At 35.2% G+C, this 9,182-nt stretch overlaps 1 protein-coding gene across 1 annotated transcript; it reads left to right on the forward strand.

The window, feature by feature from the left end:
- Positions 1-3,614: 3,614 nt before the first annotated feature.
- Positions 3,615-7,996, forward strand: LOC131775414 (uncharacterized; the record flags this gene model as incomplete). Its single annotated transcript, XM_059091516.2, has 7 exons — positions 3,615-3,711; positions 4,205-4,467; positions 5,004-5,118; positions 5,687-5,800; positions 6,141-6,322; positions 7,017-7,347; positions 7,953-7,996. Coding segments are annotated over 7 exons (1,146 nt in total), but the record flags the coding sequence as incomplete, so codon positions are not given.
- Positions 7,997-9,182: the final 1,186 nt, after the last annotated feature.

The following is a 9,182-nucleotide window of genomic DNA, read 5'->3' on the forward strand; positions in this document are numbered from 1 at the left end:
TTCTCTTCAATACCATTTTCTATTCCTGGGGCACAATTAAAGGTAGCAGGTTATTATAACTTTTGATTCAGGAAATTATTTGAATATGTAAGTAACATTTGATGTTTTCACATGTAACAGGATGATCAAGCTGATAATAGCCTTAAAAAGGATTGAACTCCACTGTAAGAATTAGTGACTAATTTGGAAACTTGAGCACTTGGTAATTACACCTTGGCTTGCAATTCTGATGATTACAGTTTGCTGAGGTAATTGAAATGTTAGTCCCCATGCAGGAACCTTCCACTTGTCCTGTACAGTCAAGTGCTATGAAATAACTTTAGAAAAATGCATTTGTGTTGGCAGAACTATTGTAAATACAGTACGACCTAGAGACAAAAATAAATGATTTTCTGTAAGCATGAACATTTGAGAGAAGTTATGGTGGTAAATGACCCTTTTTTTGCTAGGATGTATAGTGGGTCTGATGATTGTAATGTATATCTTTTAGTTTTCAAACTTTCAACTTTGTATTAATTGTAGCTGTTTATCATATCTATTCTCTGTACCTAAGCCCTCGAAAGTTGAAGCAGGCGAGTCAATAACCTGACTTCCTTTGTTTGGAATTGTGTGATTATATAATTTTGCTGTGTACGTTACCATACTGTAACATGTAATATTATTATTTAGATTGCATTAAATACACTAGCTAAAGCTTTCATTAATGCATGGTGTTTCTTACCAATGGTCCTACCCAAACTAAACATCAAAATAAGGAATTGGCCTTATGATGTGAGTCTAAAAGGGTGGGAATCTGGAAAAACAAGGATCCTCCTTTAATTAGGACTGAAATTAATGAGGGGCCTCTTATTTTAACTCATATTTTTAATTTGACATGCCTCCTCCCCTGTAATGTTTAGGGCACATAGATGAAGAGAACATTTTTTCATATTTTGATGCATGAAAGTTAAATTACCAGTAATTGGCATCCACATAATCACAAAACAAGAAGGTAAAGCTTTAGCTTAATAGGTTAAGACCATGTCTGACTTTTTATCCTGACTCTGGATATTTATTCAACTAACATAGTCACTATCAGTCTCATTCACTCTCACTTTCCATTGAGCCTGTGGAAAGATGATAACATCAATATTTCTTTAAATGAAGAAAGGAAAGCCTGTCCTCTTACCACGAATTGTTCTGTTGGGAATCATCACTACAAACCTAATTTTTACATGAAGGTGATTGTTCCAGGTAGGCTAACCTTAAAAATTAGTTGTAAAAATTTCTTGAACCTCTCGTTTGACGTCTTGAATGTTTGACTCAATTTTACCTCACTAACCCAAACTGAATGTATAAAAACATGAAATTTATTTGTTATCCTTTTGAGGGGGGCATCAAAATTTCAAAGTCATCACAGGCTTAAACTATAGGATTACATTACATTGCATGTGTTTTCAATATATGAAACTGGGATTATGACTACTTCAAAAGACTGTACTACATGCCGTATAGGTACAAGCAAGTGTTGTAAAAAAAGTTTGCTAAGCTTTTTCATTAGTACACATTTCTTCTTCTAAGAATTCTGTTTATCCAGCCTGTTCTGAATTCTAATTTTTCACCCAAATTTTATTATTTTTTTAATAGTATTAGATCTCCTAGTATCAGTAAATATTCTTGTAATTAAAATAATTACATCAAATCTTGCAGATATATGGCACATTATTTTTTCTCTGATCCTCCTAACATTTTACCGTGTGAAGGGAATGGCATTGGCCATAAAAGTATAGTCAAATTAAAGTTTTTTGCACAACCTACGCATCAAGTCTTTGTTATAAAATATTGTATCCTTTCTAACGATTCTGGCGTGTTGTTTTACTGACTTACCGTGCTTACTGCACGTATACACCTCAATCCACCAGTAATGTCTTAACGCAAAGTGGTTTACTGTCGTTTCTTTCAATTTTGGCTCATTTTCCCAAACCGAAATTATAAGTCACGCTCAATAGGATATAATTTCAACTGATGCTGACAGCATGCACTTCATCTGAAAAAGAAAACACTCCCTATCTTCGAAAATTTGGTCATAAAATCAAGAACAACGACGAAAGTCTTAAGCTGTCTGAAGATACCGCTGACTAGCATGTGTGTAGTTGTGAGAACATCGTCCCCAGGTCCAGACTTCGTCAATTCTTCCCCACCTCCCCACTCCCCGAACTGGTCTTTTATTCCACTGAAGAAACTCTTCTACAGCCAGTACTGAAGACTTTTATTACAGTTTTTATTCAGTATAATGAAGGGCTGGAAAATAAACTAACAAGAGCTCCACCTTTACGCTTGGCTAAATCTATATGTTAGAGCCACACAGGTGAGCATACTCAGCCGTGATGATGTTACATGCGAGTCATCATGATTCTTCTTAAGATCGATTGAGTTTGTTCGAACGTTGAATAATTTTGTAACATCGATTTCTTGATTTTTCTGGTCAAAAAATAGTTTTTTCTCGCTCTTTCGAAGTTTATTTTATTACTCGGTCATCTGTACTTAGACTTAAGTGGACAGTTAGCTCACAATGCAGAAGTAAGTCTCATTGATTTTGTCTTGTAGGAATTGTTGGAAAGGCTGATGTGCTAGCCGTGTTAATTCACTGAAGCCTCCATTGAAAAGTTCTTTACTCATAGGGACAACAGCCAACTAACTTGTTTAAGGGCTGAACAAGTTGAAAGGAGACAGCGCCATTCTTTAAAATAAATAAATAAATCGCTCTTCGGAACTTGACTTTCACTTTTTCGCAAAGAATAACCCTTAGTGGAATTAAAATCCACTGTTACTTTATTGTATTGTTGTAGCTGCTTTGATTAAACAATAGAACACTTTTCATCAGTTTACCTACATAGAAACGCACCAGAATTAATGCTAGTAACACCCCTCTACTGAGAAAACACTCGGTTTCCGTTTAATTACCTGCTCGCAACAAATATGTAAATAGATGAAGGAAAAGTTTTATCTACCAGCTAGCTTTTTTGTGTAATATTGGTGAATTAATTCAACAACCATCCTTAAGCAAAATTAGCTCCTCACACGACAAAATCATTATTTTTTCCGAACATATTGTGTTTGCATACAAATCTTGCAGAAGTTAATAATTAAAGGAAAGAATACTTTGTTAGTGATAAACACGATATGCACCTGCAAAATTCCCTAAAATACTGGCAGCTAATTTGCAAATATATATCAAATTTAATTAGATCCACGTCAAAGTGGATTAGAGGTAATTTTCACTTGAAGAGTTTTCCCCCATTCGACTTCTGAATGGATAAGTAAGAAACTGAAATATAAAACATTAACCTTTAGAATAGGAAGGTGGGAATTTTTCTTCTTTCATACCCAAACATCTTAACAATTGCGATTCGATTCAGTTTTGATCAGTAGTGTTCAATATTGAGAGATTCTAGGAAAAAAATTACTAATTGGTAGGAGTGTTAATTGATATTGAAATGAATACTGGTCTCAACCGCCTAATAATCTTAATTAACGTAAACATCTCAGATGAAAAACTCGTCACCTCCATAACTGGAACACAACAAATCTTCCAGTTCTTTCAGGCTATGCCTTTTTAACTCTTTTAAACATCTTTTCAGGGAAGAAACATTCTAAGCTTGTCAAAAGTTATGGCGATTCTGAGTGTGTTCGTTGTTTTTGGCTGTGTGCTAACGTTTGCAGTTACTAGAGGTAGGTCGAACAGCGGTAACAATTTCTAGTTCGTAAATTCTCGGTATACAGTTGCTTCATGATTACGGCTGGGTATATATTTGGCATGTTTAAGGTGTGTACGTGCATATGGCAAAACAAACAACATATCCTAGACTGATTTAGGTCCCAATAAATTTGTTTTATTTTGGTTAAGAGTCTTTAAGACCAAAGTAACAAACAAAAGTAATTCCTTATATTCTCTGAGAAAAAATAGCTATGATAAGAGACCTGATACTATTATCAATTTTTTTATATATGAAAAGTTTTTAAAGATATTTTAAAAATTTCCATCGAAGTGATCAAAAGCAGTGTAAAGTAAACAGAGTGTGAGTGTAAACATCCTATATTAGGCGGATAAATGGCAGTTACTGGGAGCCTCGACGGATGAAATTTTAAATTTTCATAAATATATATCGATAATGTTAATCAGTCATGGGTAATAGTTGGTTTTTCTCCCTTGTAAATGTGACAGCAAATTCAGATGAGTGCAGAGCCATTCTATTCAACTCAGTCACCAAAGACAAGTATTTACTTAATCACATAATCAAAACTGTGCCAGTTAAAAGTGAAGAAAGCTGTGAACTGATTTGTTATGAGGACCCTGACTGTGTGTCTTACAACTACGGACCAATATTAAGTGAGATTCCTTTATGTGAACTGAGTAATAGCACTCATTTACAAGTCACCAGCGTGAATTTCGTGTCCAGAAATGGCTACAGCTACCGAGGAATTAAGGTAAGCCTTAAAACCTTAAAAACGATCAAATTTTATTTCTTTAAACCTCAGGTGACATTATTAACTAATCGACCACAAAAATTTTGCCAGATATGGAAAAGCCGTCACATTAAGGCATAGTTGCTCTTTAAGTGAGACAATTTTAAAGTTTGAGTCTATGACAGACTTCGCTCACTACGTGAGTTAGTTGTTGTAGTTGCAATCTTCTGCAGGTCTGATGCTTTCTCTTTGAATATGGGGGCATGACTTTAACCTCTCATTTTTCATTAATAACGATAATAATTAATAATAAAAATAGTAATTATGATAATAAGAGTGATAGTAATACTACTGTCACTACTAATACTACTACTAATACAAATAATGTTTACATCAACAAGAGTGATTATAGTAATAATGATAACGATAACTGTTATGTTGATAATGACAACGGTCTATCGATAACTGCACGGAATCTAGTTGAAGAAAATATGGCAAAGCGAACAAGACACATTTAAGATAGAGAGAAAAAAATGTATTGATTTTTGTCATCACAGAATCCTTGTGAAAGCAGCCCATGTCAGAATAATTCTACTTGTCAAGCTGGGTTTACTTCAAAAAGATACCGTTGTATCTGTCCACAAGGATTCAATGGAGAGAATTGCGAACAAGGTATTCCAAGTATCGAACTATTCGTAATTATTCTTGATTGTCTTCTTTCAAAACATTGACCGTATGTTAAAATATGTTAATAGCGTGAGCACAAGGAGAAGCTTAACTCCGACTTTCTTATCATTTATATCACTTTTCATATAAAGTTTTCCTTGACCTATCTGTTTCGTGGGTCAGGCAATCATCAATATCTAGGCAATTAAACATTTTTTTGCTCTTTCAAACATCGCCCCATTGTCATTCAAAGAAGTCAAAGTGAATACCAAAAGTGCTCGTCAAGACTGAGTTTCCGTGTTATGCCGAGTAGCGAGGAAGTAACTTATCCCATCCAAGCGTGGCATATTCAACAGCTTTACACAAACAATATTCAAAGCGGATGGTGATACATTTACATCTTGACTGCCAAAAAAACCACTTCTTAAATTTCTATGTTAAAGAATGCGAATACGTATCAACAGTGATCAGACTCCTAATTAAAATTGACCCTGACCTATAAGCAGGAAAGCCTGTAGATCACTCCATTATGTGCAGGGATTCTTAAAGGTGGTTTAATGTGCTGTTTTTCTAGCCGTTCTGCCTCAGAACTGTTCCCAAGCCCCAAATACAACAGGAGTCTACAAAATTTCTGGTTACGGGTCAGAACCATTCCCAGTGTACTGCGACCAGACTAGTGACGGAGGAGGTACGTCAGACTCAATAAAGCTTATCGGTAGTTTCCGAATAAGTTAGATAGCCCTCGGGTGTAATTATGGTACAAAGTGTAAATGTCCTTGTATGATCAACTTGTCTATCGTTCTCTCTACATAGCGTGATGATATGGATTCTTTTAAATGATTTATTCTGCTCATCCAATAACTAAAAACCGTTCCTAAACGTATCCAAATCACTTTGGACAAAATTTGGGTGGCTAAAAATATTCCAGAAGGCCTTTTCTAGCGGAAAAGCTCATTCTAGAGTTTGCACACAAAACATGCAATTTTCACAAAACTGACAATTTTTCGGAACCTTTTTTTTTCTTTTAGGTTGGACGATGATATTCAAATATATTGGAGGACTATCTTCTTCACCAACTGGTAAAGCGCTCTGGCGGTCATCCGCTACATCATCAGAAAATACTATCGCTGCCTTAGATACCACTACAACCTTCCAAGGAAACTATAAAAACCGTCTCGTTCAAAGTTGGCAAACGCTTAATCCTCAAGAGGTGAGTGCGGAAAATACTTACATCACAGAGGGTTAGGATGAATGCAACTTAGCTTCCAAATTTGTCATAAAATTTCAATTCTTCCTCCCAGAATTTGCCTGGAAAAACATATTAGTTAAGCTTTTTAAGAAAATTAAACAAAAATTGTATTGGGCTGACTCTGCAACCTCATGGTAAATTGGTTTCAATTAGTCTGTCGAGAAACATTCTTCCAGGTGGATTTTAGTATAATTTTACTCAATTAATTGGAGCAGCTCTTTTAAGAGGGAATCCAGGGAAACAAGCTGAACACCTTTTCCCTTTTTGCAGCAACCTTCGAAGACTAAAGGTGAATATAAAACGCAACAATGTAGATCAGAGAGCGAAATTACTGAACATGCAATGAAGTCGCAATTAGTTACTATCTTTTGCCACCTTACTTCCTAATCCTTAGAGCGTCATGTCTTGGAAAAAATTATGAATGAGGTTCTCATGTTTTTTCCTTATGGGAGAATAATTCATAAAATTGGAGTTTTGAGCCTCCGTAGTCATGTGACAGATACAAAGAGTTAATTGATTATCAGTATATTTCAAAATTAGTTTGTAGAAAGACAATGAAAATTCGATGAACAATTTCTTTGACTCTCCGATTGTACGACTCTTCTGTAAATCCATTTAACATGTTGATAACAGATCATTTTTTGAGTGACTTTAGGTTCGTGTGGTGCTTTACAAGAATGGAGCAGAAGTTATAGCTCTGAAATTCAATGCCAGAGGGACAAGTAACATGAACTGGTTTACACAAAATAATCTGATTCAATCACCATGGACTGATCTGAAGAGCGCAACAACTTTAAAACCCTTTCGTATCAATGGCTATTACGGGGCACGCAACTTTGAAATTTCAGCTCGCTACGCAGGATGTCGCAACGATGCTGGCTGGTTTGTTATCGGGGGACCTCACTGTAACTGGGAGAGATTTTACCCTGCACCGGCAATACTGTACAGCAAGAAAACTCACAAAATCACATGGAATAATAACCGAGGTAGAAAATGCTTCAGGAAATCTTAGAATTTTTCAGTTCTTGCTTTTTTTTGTTTTTTAGTACGAGCGACTTCCTAAACAGACCAGATCAAACAGATCAAATAGATTCCCTGCCATTCGTTCATTGGAGTAATTAATTAAAACTGCATGGAACAACTATTCTCTTTTTGCTTTTGGGAAATAATTCATGAAATGATCCAGTCGACGCTTTCTCGGATTAATAGATAATTTTATCTTCTTCTTCAGAAAAAACTGTTTAATAGAAACATTTTAAGACCCCCTTTTCACTCTGGTTTTCCTTCTGTGTTTGGACATTTAGATGGAACTGTTAAATACTGAGACAAAACCCCGGTTAGAAACTGAGAAGAGGCCGTGAAATAGTTATCAATTCAACTAAAATATAATCTCTCAGATGATGCCAAGGCCAGGGCTCAAAACTGATTCTTTTGTAAAAGATTGACTGTTTTATTTAACTTTTTATTCGTCTTCTTCATCATCTTTCCCAAAAAATGGAGTAGGTATTATAATAGTCATATATTAGATGATATCTCAATAAATCATTTAATATTACTTGGAAGTGAATATATTTTAAATTCGTTTTTCAAGCTGACGTCGGAGGCGCTGAGGCGATGATTGTGTTTGTACGATGAAAACCGAAGATTACATGCAGTCAATGGATCAACAAAGCAGAGAAATGAAATCTGAATAAAGTATTGGAAGTGAAATTCTGCATATTTAGTTATTCATACAGTTTTACAATTGTTGTTTAGAGGGCCCTAACAGAAGAAAACATTTACATCAAACAACTATTCATTTATTCTATTGTTCGATAATGGTGAACATGTCTATGATAGTAGTTGTAGTAACTTTAAAATAAACAAGCTTCCCTTAAGCTCCCTTTAAGTAAAACTGTTAACTGAGATTAAACGCCTAAATATTCTGTAAAAATTTGTTTCGATATTCTCTATATTCAATGAATACCTCACATTAAATTCTTATTTGTAAAAAGTACCATAAAAGATTAATAGACAAAACTGACGAAAGCTATTGGTTAAAAAAGTAAAAAGAAAGTTAATTGAAGCTAATATAAAGCTAAGTATAACTGGGGGGCATTCACTTTATACAACTCGAGAGCACATGTTTGTATGACTTTGCGGCATGTCTTTCGTTTTGATGTGTTTCCTGTTGCTTGAGTTATGTGCTATGATACCCAAGACTGTCTGGTCACAAGGTTAGTAATTGTAGTATAGACTGTTTTAGTACTGGCATATGGAGCTCGTCTGAAAGGCAATAAGGGCAGGGTTTTAATATATACGTGTGATCAATGCTTGCTCCAAGGCAACGGATGGTGGATTTTGAATTCTTTCAGTTGGAACTGACCAGGCAATGCAGTTTAATAACCTTTTTTCAGCAGGCCTGCATCTAAAGCCATCAACTTTTATTTTTTCTCACTCTCTGTACTTCATAAACCGTCGAAGAGAGGAAGAGGATGATAAATTGTACGCTAAAAATTCGCAAAAATTTAGGGAAAACGATATCTCAACAATATCTTGATAAACCCATAAAACCCGTGGGCCCTCGTTGTGTTCCTCTTCTCTGCTCATCAAAAGCCCGATGATTTTTATTTGGAGGCGTACTCCTGGCAATATTTCAGCATTCACAAATAAAGCAACATATATAACCAGAATAGAAAGTATTCCCTTCTTCTGAAATAAAGCTCAGCATCTCAGAAAAGCCTTGTTAACAATATGAGATAAGTAGACTTGGAGACGGACATTTGTACCCTAAAGAAGGTATTTATGAGAAACATTTCACAGTTCGTCCCTGACATGAAGA

The sequence above is a fragment of the Pocillopora verrucosa genome, chromosome 9, assembly GCF_036669915.1.
Source record: "Pocillopora verrucosa isolate sample1 chromosome 9, ASM3666991v2, whole genome shotgun sequence".
NCBI classification, from domain to species: domain Eukaryota; kingdom Metazoa; phylum Cnidaria; class Anthozoa; order Scleractinia; family Pocilloporidae; genus Pocillopora; species Pocillopora verrucosa.